This window comes from Schistocerca serialis, chromosome 4 (genome assembly GCF_023864345.2).
Source record: "Schistocerca serialis cubense isolate TAMUIC-IGC-003099 chromosome 4, iqSchSeri2.2, whole genome shotgun sequence".
NCBI lineage: Eukaryota > Metazoa > Arthropoda > Insecta > Orthoptera > Acrididae > Schistocerca > Schistocerca serialis.
Genome location: NC_064641.1, coordinates 357,559,849 through 357,583,885, shown reverse-complemented (window position 1 = coordinate 357,583,885; position 24,037 = coordinate 357,559,849). Strand labels below are relative to the sequence as shown.

The 24,037-nt window shown below is 40.8% G+C and overlaps 1 protein-coding gene across 1 annotated transcript in view; it reads right to left on the bottom strand.

Moving 5' to 3' along the window:
• The window catches only part of LOC126474458 (uncharacterized), a 118,321-nt gene that overhangs the window by 39,157 nt on the left and 55,127 nt on the right, over nucleotides 1-24,037 (bottom strand). Inside the window, exon 2 of the mRNA XM_050101931.1 lies at nucleotides 14,050-14,311. Coding sequence (XP_049957888.1) covers nucleotides 14,050-14,311 — 262 coding nt within the window. The remainder of the gene's footprint in view (nucleotides 1-14,049; nucleotides 14,312-24,037) is intronic.

Below are 24,037 nucleotides of genomic sequence, written 5' to 3'. Positions count from 1 at the left end.
CATGTCCTACCAACCGGTCCCTTCTTCTTGTCAAGTTGTGCCACAAACTCCTCTTCTCCCCAATTCTATTCAATACCTCCTCATTAGTTATGTGATCTACCCATCTAATCTTCAGCATTCTTCTGTAGCACCACATTTCGAAAGCTTCTATTCTCTTCTTGTCCAAACTATTTATCATCCATGTTTCACTTCCATACATGGCTACACTCCATACAAATACTTTCAGAAACGACTTCCTGACACTTAAATCTATGCTCGATGTTAACAAATTTCTCTTCTTCAGAAACGCTTTCCTTGCCATTGGAGTCTACATTTTATATCCTCTCTACTTCGACCATCATCGGTTATTTTGCTCCCCAAACAGCAAAACTCCTTTACTACTTTAAGTGTCTCATTTATTAATCAAATTCCCTCAGCATCACCCGACTTAATTCGACTACATTCCATTATCCTCGTTTTGCTTTTGTTGATGTTTATCTTATATCCTCCTTTCAAGACATTGTCCATTCCGTTCAACAGATCTTCCAAGTCCTTTGCTGTCTCTGACAGAATTACAATGTCATCGGCGAACCCCAAAGTTGTAGTTATTACATGTAAATTCATATATTTCTGAACTGTTGTAACTATCTTTCACTTATATCACTGCTTTTAGTTTCTTTTGTACTGTCCTATTTGTATTGCAGAATACATTAATTTTATGTTTTTAAAGATACTAATTTTGTTTCTGAGTTAGTTTTAATGTCATGGTGTGCCATTTTTTGTTGATATGTGTGTTTTCTGGTGTAAGTATGCTTTGTGTGTCATTCTTATTTATTGGTATTATTAGATTGTATTTAATTTGCTGTCTTTTGTCTGTACGCCCTTTTTAACAATTCCATGTAGTTTGTGTGCCGGCCGGAGTGGCCGTGCGGTTCTCGGCGCTACAGTCTGGAACCGCGTGACCGCTACGGTCGCAGGTTCGAATCCTGCCTCGGGTATGGGTGTGTGTGATGTCCTTAGGTTAGTTAGGTTTAAGTAGTTCTAAGTTCTAGGGGACTGATGACCACAGCAGTTAAGTCCCATAGTGCTCAGAGCCATTTGAACCATTTTTGTAGTTTGTGTCCTATGTCACTGCTGTATCACTGTTTTGCTCTATGTTAATAGTCATGTTCAGTTCTTCTTGACAGCTCTTGCTGCTCAGAGATATTCTGCATAGTACCTTAGCCATATAGTACGGTACTAAAGAATAAATTACAGTTGCAAAATACGGAAGTTTTCTTACCTTTATGATAAATTTTAATTGAAATTTAATGATTTTCTTCACCAGTTGTTGCTGTTGTTTTGTCCGGACCATCATACGAAGATCCGGATTAACCAGAGATCCGGATGAGCCAGAGATTCGGATTAATGATAGCCGTAAATGAAACATTATGTCATTTTGTAGAAATGTGTTTTAAATGTAAGTTTTTCCATTATTTTCGTATCTAGCTGAGTTCAAATTGCGCCCATGGTTCATGGTAGAAAAATGTGGGTGATGCACGCTGGGATACTGGCATTTTAGCTGTGTAGTTAGGCGACATCTAATGCGCCGATATCATCCAGCATGGGTAGATCAACCAGGGCCTGCATCTCGACCAATTCCTTTGATGTGTTTTTTTAGAGTTGTGAGGTTACAAGAGATACTGTAACAGTATAACTAATTTGCTGGATGTGGTAATGTTTACTGTGGAAGAACAATTGGGGTGTAGCAAGCACTAGTCAATATATTTATGGAGTCACTTTCTTGATAAAGAGAGGAGGCAGCATATAACAGTTTCACATTGAATTACTTAGTTACATAATTGCCTATGTCTCAGTGCATAACTTGGTACATATGTTAATAATGTAAGGTGTGCTTGTCTTGCTAATCATTGGATTTGCTAGGTATCTGATAACTGAAATAGGAGTACTCCATAAACATAAGAGCTCTTCAAAATAGTTCAAAACTCAAATTTAAAGCATAGTAGCAGGGATAATATTTTGGACATTAAAGAACATGTTTTATATAAAAATTACGTTGTAAGGGTGTTTGAGAACCTCTGCATAATAAGTTATAGTCTTTTATTGTGAAGGTACTGTTCAGTTTTCGATCTATGTAGAGCAAAATGAGTATTTCGTATGCCACACCTTTTACGCAAAGACGTGATTACACAGAAGAAGAGGGGTGAAACTGTCAAAATGTGGAGTGTCCTTAAATATGTAAATAATCTGATGATTGTCTACAAAATAATATAAGGTATTTAGTTTTACGTATTTTAATATTGTAACATTGTAAATGCATGATGGGCATGTTTAGAAATAATATATTTGACTAATGTAGTGTCACGTGAACGGACACAGGACAGAGGATAGTGGACAAAGGTCGTGGTCTTTTGATCGTGGTCCGTCGGTGCGGTAAGGTCGGTGCGGCTAGGCGCCGCCGACATAGTATCACGTGGCCATCAGTTTGTTTTGTGGATGTGATTTAGTAAAATAAAAACGTTTTCATTCTAAACTGTTGTCGGTTTAAATCATTTGTAAACGATCGTGATTTAGACAAATACTTGAATTCATTCACTGCTGTACTTAGGCTGACTATTTACTCAATATACGGCACAAATGCAACTGTGCACAACCGAACCCCTTTTGCAGACGAGTCATGATAAAAGGTTGTGTACAAGCCCGAGTGAAGTTGCAGAGTTATCTCAATATCCGTTTGACCTATGGCAGCGCCATCTAGTGGGCCAACCACAGCGCCATCTGGTTTCCCCTTCAAGCTAGATAACTTTCGTTCTTTGTAGTTCTTTTGTTGGACGCTTATTTCGTGAGATATTTGGCCCGGTCACGATCAATGGACCACCCTGTATATACACAATGAAGCGACGAAGGAGAATTTGTACCAAGGTCAGGATTCGAACCCGCGTCTCCTGCTATGCTAACTACTACATCGCCACGGCATACCGGCTTTGCATTACTGTACAATCTATCCTAGTGCACCTCCCTCGTCAATCCAAATTCTGATTCATGTCTCAGCCCATTTGGCATTCCCCCTAAACACGAACAGCATTGGAGAGGCTCTCCAGGCGTATTGGAATAGCATCTCAGCATCCAACGTAACGGGGATCCTGCCCACAACCCAGTTATAGGTGCTATAATCAAATGAAACTATATGGTTCAAAAATCAAATGGTTCAAATGGCCCTGAGCACTATGGGACTTAACTTCTGAGGTCATCAGTCCTCTAGAACTTAGAACTACTTAAACCTAACTAACCTAAGGACATCACACATATCCATGCCCGAGGCCGGATTCGAACCTGCGACCGTAGCGGTCGCACAGTTCCAGACTGTAGCGCGTAGAACCACTCGGCCACCCCAGCCGGCTCTATATGGTTCCAGAGATCTTTTCAGCTCTTAAACATCTATGATGTACGTATATATGCAAACGACGAATGAAAATTTGTACCGAAGTCAGGATTCGAACCCGGATCTCCTGCTCACTAGACAGATGTGCTAATCAATCAATACCACACCGTCGCACTGTGGCTTTGCACAACTCCACGTACTACTCTAGTACGATTCACTCCTCAATCCAAATTCCTATATAGTTTCATGCATTCCTATGGAGACATTTCAGGCAATACCCCCATTTTGTTCGGTGATGAGGTGCTGTTGCAATAGAGTTGGAGAGCCTCTGCAGTGCTGGTCGAATTTAGAGGGATTACGAAATGGGCTGAGACGTGAATGGGAATTTGGACTGAGCAGGGAGGGGTGGTAGAGTAGATTGTGCAGCTGTGCAAAGCCACTGTGCGAGAGTGGCATAGTGCTTAGCGCATCTGCCTAGTGATCAGAAGCCTCAAGTGTGAATCCCGGCCTTATTACACATGTTCATTCGTCGCTTCAGTCTGCAAACATACAGTTTTAAGTGTGGTACAAGAAAGAAGAAGTATTACGGCATCGTGAGGACAAGAAATATAATAACAGGCATAGATTTCGGAACATATGGTCTGAAATCTATGCTTTATTAGAAACCACAGGTTAAGAACAACTTACAAATTTAATAAAAATTTATTGAACGTTATCTTACATCACAGTACGCACGTTGTGCACCTGTCTAACCATCCCACCCTCATGTCTATACATAATGCGGCATGTCATTTGCAACATAGGCAAAATATCTATAGGAAATTTTAGGCCGAGATTATAACACGAAAAAATTATGTGTTCATGTGTGAAAGGTGGCGTATGTTCATATTGCTGATTAGAGTTTGGATCTTTTTTGAGTTGTAGTAGGCGGGCATTAACTGACTACAAATTATTGTTAGAACCTACAGGAATTTGGATGCCAGTGGGCTGGTGATTCTATCGCACGATATGCTTTGCAAATTTGGTGTCTGTTTTTCCACTTATAAGTGCTTTAGGTGTTCAGAGGATCTTATTCTAAAATTTTTGTTTGTCTTTCACATGGAAGGTATGTGACAGTCACTGTAAGTTACTGCGATATGTCTTTGTTGAATTTTTTTGGAAAGTGTGCGGCGTGTTTGTAACCTTACTTTTCAATTATCTCGAGCATGTAAAAGAACGTTTCTTTCTTCATGTCCTATAACCTCCTTGATCGAATAGATTGCAACCTATTTTCCTTGCTCCCGCCAAAGACTGAGGAAGGAGACGGACGTACTGTGACCAAGCTGTCGGCCGATGCTGTCGGGCGACCTCTGGCGACCGGCATCGTCGGCGCTGTGAGCCCTGGGCGCCCCGGCACGGCCGACTGCGGAGCGTGGTGTCGGCGGCACCACCACGCCAGATGAGACGGGATTCCTCCGCCTAATCCGGTTCCGTCGGCCACTGGTTCCATTAGTGCGTCACACGTGGCCGTATCGTCATCTCTGTTTCGTACGCACGTGTCTGCGTGGACACGTCAACGTTCGATGCTCTGCAAGTGTAATCTCGGTGAGCCGTCGCGTCCTCTTGCACAGGAGGCGTACCGACAGTTGTCTCACAGAAGGAGAGCGAGCTGCCAGGCAGCGGGCACTCAACAGCTTACTGTGTCTTGGTTCACGAAGGGATTGGCTGATATATCCTCAGCCACAGACCGGAACGCTCATTTCCCGCTCTCGTCTACAGAGGTGTGCTCCTAGGTGTGGAGAGACTTATCTACGACTACATCCATACTCAGCAAGCCACCTGACGGTATGTGACGGAGGGTACCTTGAGTACCTCTATCGGTTCTCCCTTCTATTCCAGTCTCGTATTGTTAGTGGAAAGAAAGATTGTCGGTATGCCTCTGTGTGGGTTCTAATCTCTCTGATTTTATCCTAGTGGTCTCTTCGTGAGATATACGTAGGAGGGAGCAATATACTGCTTGACTCTTCGGTGAAGGTATGTAATCGAAACTTCAACAAAAGCCCGTACCGAGCTAATGACCGTCTCTCTTGCAGAGTCTTCCACTGGAGTTTATCTACCATCTCCGTGATGCTTTCGCGATTACTAGATGATCCTGTAACGAAGCGCGCTGGTCTCCGTTGGATCTTCTCTATCTCTTCTATCAACCCTATCTGGTACGAACCCCACACCGGTGAGCAGTATTCAAGCAGTGAGCGAACAAGTGTACTGTAACCTACTTCCTTTGCTTTCGGACTGCATGTCCTTAGGATTCTTCCAATGAATCTCAGTCGGGAATCTGCTTTATCGACGATTAATTTTATATGGTCATTCCATTTTAAATCACTCCTAATGCCTATCCCCAGATAATTTATGGAATTAACTGCTTGCGGTTGCTGACGTACTATATTGTAGCTAAATGACAAAGGATCTTTCTTTCTATGTATTCGCAGCACATTACACTTGTCTACATTGAGATTCAATTGCTATTCCCTGCACCATGCGTCAATTCGCTGAAGATCCTCCTGCATTTCAGTACAATTTTCCATTGTTACAACCTCTCGATATACCACAGCACCATCCGCAAAAAGCCTCAGTGAACTTCCAAAGTTATCCACAAGGTCATTTATATATGTTGTGAATAGCAACGGTCCCACGATACTCCCCTGCGGCACACCTGAAATTACTCTTACTTCGGAGGACTTCTCTCCATTGAGAATGACATGCTGCGTTCTGTTAACTAGGAACTCTTCAATCCAATCACACAATTGGTCTGATAGTCCATATGAACTAACAATCTATGCATAGCACGCCCTTTTTTTCAGCGTTTGTGGGTGGCTCGTAGCAAGCAGGCGTATTTATCAACGTACAGAAAAAAGTAAGCCACGGAACTGATCGCCGGCCGGAGTGGCCGAGCGGTTCTAGGCGCTTCAGTCCGCAACCGCGCTGCTGCTACGGTCGCAGGTTCCAATCCTGCCTCGGGCATGGATTAGGTTTAAGTAGTTCTAAGTCTAGGGGACTGATGACCTCAGATGTTAAGTCCCACAGTGCTTACGGCCATTTGAACCGTGGCACTGATCGGATCAGAGAAATGAATTTGGTTGGAGCAGCCGCAGCCCTGGCATTTGCTCACGATGTTGTGGTTCTTGGTGACGCCTTCGAGCAAGTGTGTGCTGATACTCCCCGACTTCTCTACAATGCGAAGAAAATTGGGCTGGTGCTGAATGATGATAAAATCAGATATGTCGTTCTATCACGCCGGCAAGCTCTCCTTCCTTCCATTGTCTTTGCGAGGCATATCTTTGAACGAGTTCAAGAATTCAAGTGCCTAAGTTCTATGCTGACAAGTAGAAGTGAATTGACGAAAGGATTGCATCATCAATAAATTCAGACTGAAGGAGATGCGATAATCGTTTACCAACGTTTATCAACGATTATCGCACCTCCTTCAGTCTGAATTTATTCAGATCATTACTGACATCGTAGGAGTATAAGATCCAGCAGTATGGTTGTGAAACTTTGGCGACATCAGCAACAACTCAAGATGCAATCTGTGCCTTCGAGAGTGAGGTACTTCGAAAGATATAAGGACACTTCTACAACACCACGGAAAGTAAATGTGAACGAAGAACAAAAGATCTTATGTTTGGAAAGCAACATATTGGCCGAATGGTACGTTTCAAGAGTTTTCAGTGGTTTGGACACATCCTTCGCGCTAATACTTCCCTCCCATACCGAGTCCTGACGAGATGAAAGGATCGAGTATTAACAATCCTCAAACAAATGGAGCCGACAGCGGTGGAAGATGAAGCTAGAGACCGGCAATGACGGACTACTACATTCAGTAGGTATCTACTCTGTTGTGACTGATTGACTTCTTTTTTAGCGTGCTTCTTTTAATGCGTTGTTTTACAATTTTTATATACAGGGTGGTCCATTGATCGTGACCGGGCCAAATATCTTACGAAATAAGCGTCAAACGATAAAACTACAAAGAACGAAACTTGTCTAGCTTGAAGGGGGTTGGCCCGCTAGATGGCGCTGCCATAGGTCAAACGGATATCAACTGCGTTTTTTTAAATAGTGAATTTAGTTGGACCACTTTTTTCGCTTTGTGATAGATGGCGCTGTAATAGTCACAAACGTATAACTACGTGGTATCCCATAACATTCCGCCAGTGCGGACGGTATTTGATCTCCAGCCCCCGCCCCCCCCCCCCCCCTTTCTCCCGAGGACTATCTATGCTGGTTCTAATCGATAGTGTGTCTGAATATTTCCCTCGACTACTCATAAGAAAACTGCATGCCTTTAATGCTGGGCGTTGCGGTTCTGGCCTCCACCGCAGAGGTGTCAAAAGAAGGAGCGAAATGTGTAACGCCCCGCCCGTCCCTTGTCCGATTTTTGCGTGTGTTCGCCCCTGACAAACAACTTACATAGAAATTGGGAGTGGAACTGTACGCAAAAATGGATAATGCTAGATCTAAATGTGGCCCTATCACCTCTAATTAATCTGCGATGGTAGTGTTGACGATAAATCACACCTATTTTTACTTCCAAACATGAACGATCACGAACACTTACGGTGTTCAATGACATCAATTACATACACAAAAATAAAGTAAAGCAAAAGGGTGAATTCAGGATCGACTACTGAAGGTAAAGGCTCTACTGAATCACAATAATTTTATTATAACTTTCAGATCAATGCTGAATAAAACACAATGAACAATTTACAAATTATCCTCCTAACTGGCACTGGCAGTAACAGTATTAAAATCGGTCCAAAACGCGATCTCTTATAACATATATACGAAGAACCACTACACTCCAAAGTGTCGTGAAACCTCTGTGGAAACAGAAATCGCAATTGATCCAAATATTTAACGTTACTCCTGACAGAGGCCGAAGCTGGAGCGATCTCACCGTAATATTACTGTTGTAGTGGCGGTCTCCGACGGCAACGGCGCGGCCGAGCGGTCGGCGTGTGGCATCTCGGAAAGTACAATCCTACAGTATTCAAACACCAGACTGCTGTCCGTAAACTTCTCTAATTGCGACAGTGTTTCCGTCAGCAATGAGCTGGCGCGGCTAACGTCCCCTCACAACGAAAGATCAAGAGGGGAGACGACTTGGGTAACGTCCTCTCAGTACGGGAGTCCAGAACGGAAGACCTCTACCGAGAGACCAGCAAAATCGCTCTTCACCTTTGTTTTCTCACCTCAACTTTTACCAAGCAAATCACATCACTAGAAGCTCTCAAAATACCCAGTTTGCCAGTGTCGACCAATGTACGGCCTGGGAACAGAACTCTTTTCCACCATTCTTTTATATTTCTACAAAATTTCACAAGTAGATTCCACCCTCGCTGGCTGGGAAGAACCACAGCTGTGGGCAATAACACGTTTACTGGAAGTTTTCTCCCAAGACACCACTCGAGATTTTCCCGGCAAGATTCCCCGTTGTAGCGAACACAGATTCTTGCATTGAAAGTTTGTTATTCGGAACTCCTGGCCTGCCCCACTTGAGTTACTCGACGGCGTAAAATAAGTGGGACATAGGCGAGAGCACGCACAGAAAAGCTCATCCAGCTATCCACTGCTCTGTTTTGGTAAACACTTGAACACCTGCAGCCGCGCGTCCCTCAGAGGTTGGCGGCTGCTGTGGCCTCTCTAAACGGATTACAGAAATCCCCCAGTTCACCATTCATACCATCGGGCTGTGGCCTTCGGCGGCTACGCGGAAACGTAGCCGAGCTCTGTCTCGCGTACTGCCTTTCCGCAAAATCTTATAATTACAAAATCGAGGAATTCTCGCGTGCCGATGCGTTTTCACATAAATTTCCTACACCATAATTTAGAGTATTACTCCAAGAGAACCTAAAGTGTCACGTTAAAAGGACTCATGTAAGGTGCAAGGCCGTTGCCACCTTACAAATGTATAAGTACATTAGAGGGGGTGTGACGACCTTCCCATCATCTGACGCGTCCACGGTGGCGTCGGTCAGAATTTCGATGGAATTTGTAGCCAATGTGACATCATTACTCCACCATACACGTCACATGAACTTCTTAACTGTGGCCTTTTTTCACCTGTGTCCGCACATTGCTGTTTGTAGCGTCGTCCAGCCCGAGGGCGACGTCGCAGGCCACCACGCTTTTGCATCATTACAGAGGAAGGTTGTATGCGGCTTTGAGTCAAATTTCAAAGTTATGCCAGCAATGGGAGGCAGTTACGGGATTTCAAGAAAGTGAACCTTCGATTCTGTTATGAAGTATAGGAATGTTCTGCTGACTGGGGAAGGTATCCACAAAAGAAGCAGGCCGATGTTTAGCGATTGTCTACGGGACTCCTAGTGGGTAGTAGATGCACTCTGGATATCTTGTATACGTACTACATATTGTGGAGACGTTAGTGCTACTTCGAGAACGCGGTGCCATCTGTGCCAGAGGGATTACGTGACGCAGGTCGTACTGGTGCTGTCTGGGTCAAATATTAGCCCGTATTCCACGCTAACTAACACTAATTTACTACCTAAAATGTGCTACGTTCACGTACACAGAGTAAGATAAGCGTAAATGTTGTTTACTTTGTAGGTACTTTTTCTTTCGTAACTAATTTTTATTTAGCTTCTTAACCTTATCAAGTTGCTTTACGGATCTCTGGAGAGTTATACCATAAATATTTTCTTCAATTTATTGTCCTCCTGCAGTATCCAGTCTTCATTTTTGTCGATGAACCAACGTTGGCAGTCGGCATAAAAAGTCTCTGATAAATTTGTAACATACTCTGTGCATTTAAGTTGTCGGTAAACACCTGCAACTTACCGAAACCCAATTTTAAGAAATACCTTCAAATATGCTTTATGCACATTGTATGAAGGATAAAAGGTTCCTCTACTGAACTGTGAAACGACTAAGACGATATCTTTTACCATCTATGTGTAATGCCAATCACGCTTTTACTTAACAGACTGTAGTTTTATCACTCCTTTCTGGTGTAATTATAGATAGGCTGTTGGGCTTGTTCTTTGGGGCGCAAGACTATGATACCACCTCGCTTCAATACAGAACGTACAATTGTATACCATTTCATTGATCTATTTCTGTTTGTGTGATTAGTTGAAATGTAAATAGTTTAGATTTTAACTTACAATCAGTCGGAGTGGCCGAGCGGTTCTAGGCGCTTCAGCCTGGAACCGCGCGACCGCAACGGTCGCAGGTTCGAATCCTGCCTCGGGCATGGATGTGTGTGATGTCCTTAGGTTAGCTAGATTTAAGTAGTTCTAAGTTCTAGGGGACTGATGACCTCAGAAGTTAAGTCCCATAGTGCTCAGAGCCATTTGAACCATTTTATAATCAGTCATAATCAATGTCTATGTCAGCTGAAGCCTGAGGTCTAAGTTTTATTACATTCATGATTTATCATTTACCTGTAATGCAGATCCATATTTTATATACAATAATTTCCTGATATGCTTTTTCTATAATTGTAAAATCTTTTGGTCTCATATACAAAGTGGTTCACCTCCGTCTCTAGCTTTCAATGTTTGCGGTATAACTTTTTTTATTTAACGACTGTGTTACTTAATAGTTCAGTTATGGATTTAATGGCGACCCGACCGTAATATTCACTCAGTTTCACTAGGCATTTGGTATGTTACTTGCAATTTGTTGGTGAGAGGAATGGCACAAGACATTGCATCTTAATATGGAATTATTTCATTGTCTTACTTGGATGGCAAGCTCATTGCTTGTAATTACTACCTACAGATGTCTTTGTATATTACTATCATACTAAAAAATATGTATCTTACAGGACATCATTTTTACGATGCACCATTTATTTGGTTGCCATATTTCGAGATGTGGCGTCATCTAGACTCGTTCTCCTTATGCCACACTTGTTATATTTTTCGTTATTTTCGTCTGTCTATACTTCATATGTATTTTTCTGTTTTCGTTGTTTAGTCTTCCAGTGATCATGGACGTAAAACCCGAAACCGGTAAAGAATAAAGGTGACTTTGTAGCCAGTGGTCATAAAAATGCTTTTCTTCAAACTACTTAATCTTTTCCGTTGTTTACAAATTAACTCCTGCTTGATGTAAATGGGCATTCGACTTTGTAAAACTTTAATTTAAGGAATCTCAACTACCGGTTCGTCTAAGACGTTAACTATTTTAAGATAACGTTCTGCAGAAGTGTTCCCAGTTCATGTATTTATTCATATTCAGTACTCACCATACAGCTGCTCCACCCTGTAAATATCTTAAAGCATATCAAATCTTTTGCCTGTCATCCCAAGTTCTGGGAAAATCCCGTCAAATGCTCTTAAAAAGTGTTAGATGTAGCACTCCTACAGGTACAAACTTCAAGAATTGGTCTGACATACCACTGCAATTGTCATTCCTCCCAGACTCACGAGGTGTGTGGAAAGCTGATCCCTCATTATCAAACACCATGTTCCCCCACACGTTAACCCTATTGTCATGGCAAGACCTGTTACTCGAACTCAGTCTTTGCTGCTTACACACCAATTTCAAAAGTCACAATTATCGTTACCAGTATGATTCTTTCTCAACCACTCTCTAAAGTGGATTAGGATTTCCGTTCTGTTTAATTATTACCGTCTAAAGCTTTAAACTTATTTCCAAGGCGGCGTTCACGAGTTTGCAGTTGCTCAAAACATTTATACATACCTACACGGACGTCAGAATGATCATCCTCTAAGTATTCCTTTGTATTTTCGTTTTGTAATTAATAAACACCTTTTTTGTTGCAAAGGATAATTATTGTATAATTGTTTATAATTATTAATATCTTCACTTATAGTTCATTTCAGTGTTTCAAAGTCATATCATAGATTTTTACCCTTATCCTTCAAATCGCATTTTACGGACTGATTTTCCTTAATATGGGTGTTAACTTCTTCTTTTCAGTTGTGATATTTTATCATATCGAGGCCTACATTTTCCACTATTTTATATCGAAGTTTATCTTCAAACCGAATTACTCTCTCTTCTATTCCATGATTAGTGTATTGAATCTTTGATTGTCTGTGTGAATATCCAACAGTTCATTATCAGTCCTTAACAAACTACTATCATGTTGTTCAAATTTATAATCCAAATCTGCCTTCAAATCAGTCTCCTGTTGATCAAATCTACGATATTAATCAGTCTTCCGCTGGTCGGCCGTGCTATTCTGTTCGTAAATGTTACATTTTAGATGCTATAAGAATTCCTTCAAAGTTTCATACTTGCCTCCCTCCATTTTGAAAATTGTTCACTATAAATTTTTCCCACTATGTTAGAACGAGGCGTCTTCCAAAACTAATGTCTGTGGCCAATATTTAACTAATGGTGGGCCAGAATGAACTTCCACGCATGCAGTGCTGTTTACCGGCTCTTTAGGAAACTACTGCAGTGTAGGTTTGATTCAGTAGTCCTTTGCCGTTCGGTGGGAGCAGATCGCAATGGCCGAGACAGTCGTAGATCCTGCCAGTTGTGAAGTGTACGGCGTGATTACATTTTTGCTGATAAAATGATCTTCAGCCGTTGAAATCCATCGTGAGTTATGTCTAGGCTATGGATCTGAAATAATGAGTAACAAAAAACTTCGAAAATGGCGTCGAGAATTTCAAAACGGCCGCACAAATGTTCACGATGAACGGCGGAGTGGCAGGTTCAGTATTCGGACCGACGACACCGTTGATCAAGTGAACCAGAAACTTCGAGGTGATCGGCGATTGACGATTAGTGGTCTGGCCAATGAATACCAAAATGTTATTCGAGCCTCATTTTGCTGGAACAGCTTATATATCACAAACTCTGTGTAAGATGGGTTCCAGAAATGCTCACTGATCAGCGCAAACAGCAAATAAAGAAGGCGTCCTGCACGACAGTTTCTGGAACGCTACAGATTAGATGGAAATTATTTGTTTCCCACATTGTTACAGACGAAGAGACGTGGATATCGTACATCAAAGCAGTATCGAAACAAGAGTCAATGCCGTGGCGCCATTCAAGTGTACCCAAACCAAGAAACTTAAAGCAATATCCGCTCTCAAATCTGAAAACGACGACTACCTTTTTTTCTACTCAAAGAGTGTCCTTTTGATAGATTGCATGGACTGTGGATCAACAAATACAGATGTCGCCTACTGTGAAACGCCAATCAAACTGAGAAGTGGGATCCAAAATCGACGCTGCTAAAACCAAGGAGAAGATTTGAGATTTCCGTGGGGAATTTTTTGAACATCCTCTGTACAGTCTCAACCTTGCACCAAGCTTCTATTTTCTCTTCATACATTTGAGAAAGTGGCTGGGTGGACATCGATTTGGAAACGACGATGAATTCAAGGCTGGTGTTACCATCTGGTTCAATTCCCAGGCGACAGACCTCTGTGCAAAGGAATTAATAACGCTCGTCCAGCGCTCCAGATAGTGTATAGGTGTGAATGGCGAGTATGTGGAAAAATAAAGTAGTTATGTAGATAAATATTACTGTTAATGAAAACCTTTTCTCATGAGCGTATTTTATATTACTAAATGGACCTTAGTTTTGGAATACACCTCGTATTAACGTTTTCCACACAGTTACCACTAGACACTGTCTAAAATCCTTACACTTACTAAAACGTAATCACTCCCCAGCCACATAGCAGAACATTTACCGGATGTGTGGCTGTCTACTGGTATCGGCAGACAATGCGTCGGCGTCTGTGGCAGCGTCAACGGCGACGTCGTGGGCGGCGTTGGAGGCAGCGTCGGTTATGGTGCGGGTGGCTAGTGGGGTGGCAACGGCTGGGGAGGCGGCACCAGCAGCTGCTACTACGGTAACGGCTGCAGCGGTCGATGAAGTGGCACCGACTGCGAGTTCAGCTGTGTCGACAGCTGGTAGTGGACTGCGGAACTGGTGAAGCCCACTGGTTTTATCTGGGTTAATCAGAAAAATTTCCTTTCATTACTATCTTTTTCTCTGATCTATATGTACATCTAGAAGACCACTGTGCAATTCACAATTAAGTGCCTGGCAGACTGTAAATCGAACCACCTTCAGACCATATCTCTATCCAGCTTTTTGATTTGCAGCTCCTCGTATTGGCCGTGTTTTTGCAGTTAAAATTTTTGGATGTGAGGTCGGCCAGTTATGCAAAACACCGTTTTCCTCAGTACCCAAACATGTTTCGGCACCACTGTGCCATCATCAGTGGGTTTTCGTTTTTATTTACTCCCGAACGTGAACATTTTTGTTAAATGATTATAAAATTATGTGCATTTTTAGTTCAAACAACAGATCATTTCTTTTTGTAAATACCTTTACATTTAGTGTGCATGAATTTTCTGGATCACTTTTGTGTTAATTACGACAGGTAGCTTGTCATCTGCAACCAAACGATGTTGATGAGAAAGTTTTTTGCTGGGAGTTAACCTATCTTCTAGAATGTAATTTAGTTTTTCGCGATGTTTTCGCACCTATTTTCGTATTTACTTACGTTTTGGTGTGGCAGGCACTTCCATTTTCCACATCATGCTGAGATGTTGTGATGCATACGTAACTATAACAAGTATTTTCCACAAATAACGTAGTAAAACACTTTTTCACTACACCAGAACACAGTGTGATTGTGGTTTGTTATGTGTCTCAGCCCAGTCAGTGTTCATTTGTTCACCAGAGAGTTCGGCGCCAAATTTGAATTTTGTTTGCATTTTATCTTTGTGTGTGTGTGTGTGTGTGTGTGTGTGTGTGTGCGTCTGTGTGTGTGTTTTCTGTGTGCTTCTTGGCTGTGTGTGTTGTCTTTTATATGGTATTCCTTTTGTGTGTAAATGGTGCGTCTTTGTAGATATTAGTGTATCTATTTTCCGTGTGTGTGTGTGTGTGTGCGTGTGTGTGTGTGTGTGTGTGTGTGTGTGTGTGTGTGTGTGTGTGTAAACCCGTGAACAAACAGAACTACACACAAGAAGTTTGTGATGGCTTTATTACAAGGTAAACGACAGCATAATTTGCGGACAATCTAAGAAGGCTGTTCAAGTTGTCTCCTAAATCGTTTATATAGATTAGGAACAGCAAGGAACGTATAACACTTTCTTGGGGAACGCCAGATATGACTTCTGTTTTACTCGATGACTTCCTGTCAATTACTACGAACTTACCGAGCGAGGTGGCGCAGTGGTTACAACACTGGACTCGCATTCGGTAGGACGACGATTCAAACCCGCGTCCGGCCATCCTGATTTAGGTTTTCTTGATTTCCCTAAATCACTTCAAGCAATGCCGGAATGATTCCTTCGAAAGGGATCGATGACCTTGAGAGGCACCCACATGCCTTGCTCATAATGTGGCATCAAGCAGTCAGGCCTGCAAGATGAGTGGTCTGCCAAGCGAGTGGATTCATTCTTATTTATGGAGTAACATGAACTCTCGTACTCACAACTAAGTTACAAATTATCCTCCTATATGAATAATACGCAACGGAAATGCACATCTGACTATCAGTAATTTACAGAACTCTGACTGTTCACTACGCACTGGCAATACCACATTTTCTTTTTTTTTATTTAACAGCTTTTATCAACACGTGGCCATCGCACTGAATATGAATGGCGCACACATTATAAATTGTGGATATCATGACAACATACAAGTCGAAGGAAAAGGCCACCAATCTTTTTCTTTTCACTATCTTATTTATTCCGATAAATTCTATAACCTAAACACACAAATTCTATAACCTACAACAATAACACATGAGAAATTCCGCCCAGTGGGCATAGCTTACATTGGTGATTCTCTACCTTATGGTCTCGTAATTATTTAACGCTACAGTGCACTTTCTGGATAGGATGGTGGATCTTTTATTATATCTCACACTTCGACTCTCACAATCATCATCTCGAAACTTTCCTCCAGACTGAGCGGTACAAAAGGAACACGCATAACCCACTACCTCTGAAACTACCTTGCTACTCTCCTATGCAAACCACACATACTTAAATTACATGACATACACCACACTACAACATGAAATACAACACAGGGAATAGTCACAACATTATCACTTTCAGGTTTCCCACTTCAATTAATATTTATCCCAGTTTCACACGACACTGCCCCACTTCGTAATTCTACTTTCCTACTATGAACTCTGGAGATATATGCACGTCTTCCTGTGCAATGCAAGCCAAGTGGCGTTGCTGGATAGACGGCTGACTCACCTTGCTTCTCTTTCAGAGAACGGTTCAAAAATAATATATATCTTCTCTCTTAAAATTGTCTTCATGTGCCTAAATAATTCAACAACCTTTTGTCACATGTCCCACAGAGTCCTCTTCAGGCTACAATGTATTAAAAAATTAAAATATCCGTATATTGTTCTGATAAAATTAATTTCCGTGTTCTCCATAAAATTAAATAGATTAAAATTCATAGCAACTATTTCTTTAGCTTTCAGTGTCAATAAAAATTTGTTGATGTTATGAGCTTCACACATTAAAATGAACAATTCTATCGGATAAACTGGACTCGACTCTGTCCAATTCCGTAAACGTAACGCAACGATTATTGGATATAGGTTACAACTTTTACGCAGAACCCTGCTGTTTCTTGTTACCCAGACGTGTTTTGGTACCTCTGCGCCATCATCAGTTGGTTTTATTTATTGGAAAAGTGAATATATTTTAGGTTGTAACTGACCTAACAAAATAATACCTCAAGACAATTTTTGTTCGTTTCTGTCCTTACCTTTATTTTGCATTATAAGGTTTTTAGGGCCATATTTATTCAGTCCTGCACTAATAGCTTGTACCTGCAAACCAAATTATGTAACTGTGAATTTTATCAGCGAATTAACACCTCCCTTGAGTAATAACAAATATATATGCAAAACATTTTGCCACACCAATGTCACGTTTTTAAAAATTAAGGGAGGTGTTAACTCGCTGATAAAATTCACATTTACATCGTTCGGCTTGCATATGACAAGCTATCAGTGCAGGACAGAGCACAAATGGTCCTGCAAAACCGTGTAATGCAAAATCAAGGTAAGAACAAAAAAGAACAAAAACTCTCTTTAGGCCTCATTTTGTTAGATCGGTTACAACCTAAGATATGTTAACTTTTTACAGTTTTACAATACATAAAATCCACTAAATATTGTACAGAGTTGCCGAAACATGTTTTTGTAACAAGAAAAACAGCGTATTGCATAAAATGAGGAACCTATATCCAATAACTTCAACTGCAAAGTCGGAAAAAGTACAAGAGCTGTAAATACAAAAGATGAATATAAAGTAATGAATTATGATAAAAGTTTGGCGGAAAAACAGGGACAATAAGAGCCCTTAGCTCTGCGGGTCGATGGCTTCGGTGCGTTACAGCTCGCGATCAGACGTTCGACAGTGAGGCCGGTCTGCAAAGGCGGAACGCACTCTCCCCAATATCACCCGTGGCACGAAAAGCAGAAAAATACCATTTTCGTGCACACAAAACAAACACATATTTCTATTTCATATTATTAATTAATTGTTCGACAAAAGCTGCTTTGTGGTAGAATTTGATTTCGACGGACTTGTTTCGGGCGTTGTCGATCATCAGCGGTGTCTTACATGTAATATTATCTAGCGCATCCCAGTGACAATACTTCGTAACGTTTATGTAATGTAATAATACGATTATATGATCGACATTCATGTATATGTAACCACCATAATGAATTTTTTAAGAAATATATGCAGTTGTCATTGGATATGCTAGAGAACATTACATATGAGATACCGGTAATGATGGGCAATCCCCGAAATTAGACGGGTGAAATAAAATACTACCGCAAAACAGCTTTTGTGGAACAATTAATTAATTACTTTACAATTTCTACAAGCTCCAGAGCACGAATGTACAAGATATACGTATTTTAAAACTACAGTACGTTACGGAAGGGGGAAGGTAGTGAAGAGACAGTAGCAGTGACAACAACCCCCCCCCCCCCCCCCTCCTCCTGCCCCAGGCCCCCAACCAAACCCTGTGATAGATCACGTACAAATATAAATAAATGAGTTGATGTATCAAAGTCCTGAAGAATAATGCAGAAGCTCTGCTTTATGTCAGAATACGGCGTGGAAAAGAATTTCAATCATGAGAACTTCGGAACGTGTTTAGTGTGAGGATATTTGCTTATTTATTTACCGTCGCTTAGCAGTTGAAGTTTTGCCAACACGTTTCTCTAAGATGAAGCTCAACATATTTCACATTTCTGGTTGTAGCGTTGGACCGTTACATCGACTGTAGTTGCCTGGCGAATGCGGCAGAGGGCGTTGGCGCGTAGAGTTTAGTGTCGGGAAAACGGGGAGCGGTGGTGGCAGGCGCGCATGCAGAAGAGCCGCGCCGGATGCGTGTGAATGTGAATGTGAACGTGGACGTGACGGCGCGGCCTTGCCTGCACCAGCTGACGAGTACCGCTGCTGCGGGCCCAACCTGCGGCTCCCGCCGCACTACACACCTTCAGACACTACATTGCTTGATAATTTTATAACTTTGGTTTCTTTGTTGTCACTGACTACTAAAATATCCACCAGTAAAGCTTTACAAAATTTAGAAGCAGGTTTTACAAGCGTCAAAAAAATCTATAAAATTAGCATACATACGCACACCACTCTTCATAAATTTTGTAGATTTTTTAAAAAACTACTTTGTTTCTTGGTATATACTTCGGGTGTATGGTGTTGGAGCAACAAAAAATAAAAGGTCGTTATAAAATCAGTCAATTTCGGAACAATGTTTTCTTTCAGAAAATTCATACTGACTGAACCCACGAGAAGGGAAATTACAAAATACCTTATATGCAGAGTCGTATTTAGCTCCAAGTTTTTTTTTTTTCAATCTAGCCACTTTTAATATTATTTTGCGAGGGAAACTGGCAAAATAATCGTCATTTAGTCGTTAAGAAACAAATTTTTACTGTATTCATGTTAAAGCTACAACCTTGTGATGCAAAAGTACTTATCGTAAAGGTGAACGAGGATATGTGTACACTAGTCGTAAAACTCTGACGCCAAAGACCTTAAACGTAAAGGAAGGACGTGTAGAAACTCCATATCGTATTCTGAAACACTTTGATGGCAATCATATTCTCTTGTTGAAGATTAGTTGGCTCTGAGCACTATGGGACTTAACATCTTAGGTCATCAGTCCCCTAGAACTTAGAACTACTTAAACCTAACTAACCTAAGGACATCACACACATCCATGCCCGAGGCAGGATTCGAACCTGCGACCGTAGCAGTCTCACGCCCAGAACCGCACGACCACCGCGGCCGGCCGAAGATTAGTTGATCACGTCTATACGGATAGCGAAACAAGTACGATTTTAAACCACCAGTAGTAGTATTCACCGGAGGAGGAAAAAATTTCACGAGGTTTAAGAAACAGTGTGTACATTTTGATGCCATTTAGAAAACCTAACATCGTCATCTCGTAAACTGTACTTACTTATAAAAGAATTAGAAGCTCATACCTTGATAATACGAGTGATCTGTTTTTCTAAACCAAATGTCTACTATTGCTGTAACCGGCATATCTACTAGATTATTTAGTACTGGAAGTTCAGCTTCAGCACAGTCTAATAAGAGAACTAGCTTATAAAACAGTTGCCAACGGTGTCTTGGTAATTTCGCATATTCTTCAGGGTTTATGTCACCCAAACTGGAATTACAAAATAGTGGAAGACACAAGCGCACACTCACAATCCTTAGATGCACTTGGTTATATAACAAACGAACACTGAACGTTCAGTATTTGCTTAGAATAAAACCAAATGGACCTAAATATTGTGTGTGTGTGTGTGTGTGTGTGTGTGTGCGTGCGGGCGCGTGCGCGCAAGCTGGCTGAAATGTACAGCATTGACATAAATTTGTCACACAATATTTAGATATACTTTGTTTTACAGGAAACGGACTCTGAACCTCCAGTTAAATCAACTTCTCTATCAGTTTTAATTACGGAGCTAAAAATGTGTTAAGTTATATTGGTGGATGTGACATGGAGTACATTAGAGGATGTCTTTAGATGTATGTTCTGGTGGCGAAATGTTCATTTACTTGAGATGGCCAAACGAGTGCCCATTTTCCTGACTGGAAATGGAGAAAGCAACAACCCGAAAATACCCAACATAAGCAGCCACAAGACCTGTCGAACAGGAAACTCATTTAAATAAACAGTCGAGATTCTCCATACGCGAAAGTGAGTACCGTATTATGACTAATGTGTAATAACATATCATTTTTAATGATAAATAATGAAACAGCACGTAAACGTTTCCAGGATGTAAAATGGATAATACTAAAAAATCCAAAACTGGGAACAAAATACAATTCATTCATACACCCAATCGTATACAAACATGAACAAGGACATATATCAATGGTAATCCCAACAGTGTAAAGAAACGTCATTTCAACTAATTTCTAAAATAAGAGAGCTTTATGTTTAATATATACAGAACTCACTCAGCCGCAGAAGACAATTTAGGTTAACAATTTCAAAATACAGAAAAAGTGACAACTGAGACTTATACATATGCTAGATCACAACGACTCGGCTATCATTTCACGTTCCATTACTTTAATGTTTTAATCAGTCGCAGTAAGTTTCTAACACATAAGTTATAAAAAATTTTCTTTCTTTTTAAATATTTCACGACCTATTTATGTAAATGGAAGATTTATTCGTTATGAAGAAGAGAAGTTGTACTTCGTAAAGTTGTAATTCCAGTAAAAGAACGATTATAATTGTATCAGGATATGTTACATTTAATTTACTTCATAAGGAAATACCGTTTTTCTTTATTAATCCATTTCTAAAAGAACACAGGTAATTGAAAAGAAATGTTCTGACAGTAAATATCGAAAATTTATGTTCTGAAAAAAAAAAAAAATGTTGGGGTGCCAGACTATGGATCCAAATGTCTCGCGCGGCACCCTCCGTGGGAGCTTCGAGTCTTCCCTCGGGCATGGGTGTGTGTGTTGTCCTTAGCGTAAGTTACGCTAAGTTAGATTAAGTAGTATGTAAGCTTAGGGACCGATGACCTTAGCAGTTTGGTCCCATAAGATCTTACCACAAATTTTCAATTTTCCAAATGTCTCGCGTTCGATCACCAATCTTTTTTAGGAATTCTATGTATAACTTACCACTTCCTACACCTGTAGCAATGTTAACTCACGACAAAGATGCTGATTTGCACCGTCTTTCGGAATACAAGTTAAACTATGGCGCCCGCTGTAACAAGCTCGACAAGTCAGTTCAGATTTGGAAGGAAGGCAATGGCCTACCACCTGCGTTAGGACCATGCCCAGTGAAGCACTGGCTGCTTTGCTTTACAATCTTTCCATATTTATGTCACAATCTCATCACCTTGATTTTCTGAAAAAAGTTTTCAGCGTTACCTGATAATTTTTAAGTTTGTCATTACTGTTTCTGATCTGAAGTCGAACTATCACCCGTGTAAATGAGGCTATTCATCTACCTTTGTTCATTTTCTAGTACAGCTAAGTATTAATTCTTCTGCAGAGGCAGTATTGTGTTTTTAGGAGTCAATTTCTTTCTCTGCAATGATGATCTCTCTGTCTCTGTAAACAGGAGGGATTTTGAAATGCTGGATCTCTTGCACGTATCTTGCCTACTGCATGGACATCACTGCATTCATTTTCACTCATTAGCAAATTCTTGGTGGTCACTAATACGATTATGATCCACTGTGACGAGGAGACGTTATAGCGCATGAGATTTTGGGATATTTGTTGCTGTGGTCTTCAGTTCGAAGACTGGCTGGGCGCAGATTTCCACGTTAATCTTGTGCAAGTTCCTTCATCCCCGAGTAACTATTGCAGATTATATGCCTTTGAACAAGGTTACTGCTTACTCTAAAGTTTTCGCCCCCACACTTCAAGTCGATACTAAACTGACGATTCCTTCAATCCTAGGGATGTGTCCTACCAATCGATCCCTTCTTTTAGTTAAGTTGTTCCATGTACTTCTTTTCTCCTAATTTGATTCAGTACCTCCACATTAGCTGCTCGAACTACCCATACAATCTTCAGTATTCTTCAGTAGCACCACATTTCAAAATTATATTCTCTTCTTGTCTGAACTGCGTATCGCCCAAGTGTCAGTTTCATTCAAATACTGTACCTTCAGAAAATACGTCCTAAGATTTAAATCTTTCCATTTTTCATTTTAAGAAAGGCTTCTCTTGCTCTTGTCAGTCTGCAGTCTATATCCTCTCTGTACTTTGGCCATCATCAGCTATTTTGCTGCCCAAGTAACTGAACTCGACCGCCAATTTTAGAGTATCATTTTCTAGTCTAATTTCATAAACAATACCTGATGTTAATCGACTACATTCCATTACCTTTGTTTTATTTTCCTTGATGTTATAACCTCTTTTCAAGACACTGTCCATTGTGTTCAACTGCAGACCTCTAACTTTTTATTCCTTCTCCCTGAATTTTAATTCCCTTTCCAAATTTCTCCTTGCTTTCCTTTACTGCTTATTCGGTGTACAGACAATAACATCGAGGACAGACTACACCCCTATCTCACTCCCTTCTTAACCACAGCAGGTTTCTGGAAACGCAAATGCCACCAGTTACGACAAGATTGGGCAGAAATTGCCTAAGAAACCCAATACACCATAGTAGTGTATACAACACTGAATGTGTCGAATGCGATTGTTTTTATATAGGTCCAATAGGGAAGTCATTTGAGATCATATTCAAGGAACACATTACAGCATTAAGAAACTAAAGAATACCATACATTACCGGTACTCGCACAAGTGTATGAAACAAAACAGAATGTTAATAACACAAATATCAGATTTCTCCATATCTACCACAAAGGCAGTAAACTAGACATTTTAGAAACACCTGAAGGATGCAGACACCAAAGAAAACAACCCGAGTACGTCCTAATTGGCAAAAGAGTCAACTTCTGCAAAATTATCCTACCTGTATTTTCCAGTAGTCTCATAATTAAATTCTCATCTACACAAAAACATACACACACACACTGTCTCTTTATCTCTCTGTGTTACACACTCACACACACACGCACACACACACACACACACACAGACACGCGCGCTTTACAACTGACTGGGATAATTCACAAAACCCAACAGATCATTCAACACACCATATATTTCATATTGTTAAGAGTATTTCTGTCTGTACATATTAGTTAAATCATAATCCTTGTATTTCGTCAGCCACTGCTTATCTATTACAAGTAATAGATATAACCTAAATTACCCACAGCTCTCTAATAATCAAAATTGTGTTCTCGCTCAAACAATGCTTAGATGCAGCATGTAGAAGATGGAATCTTAACAACACACTGCTCTGTCACATCAAAACTGTGTTTCTCTTCTCTCATTCCTTTCATCCTCTATTTCTCAACCCCACCCTCACACAAAAGCACACACACACTCGTGAGCCTCAAACTACCAATGAAACATGTTAAAAGTAGATTGTTAAGTTTTGCCACTGTTGGCAACATCATTATGTTCTTTACACATAATGTTTCTAGCATGCCATATGCTTACTGAAATGTGTATAGCCTGTTCATCTATGTAATCTAAGATTTCCACAATATTTTGACACACATTCCAA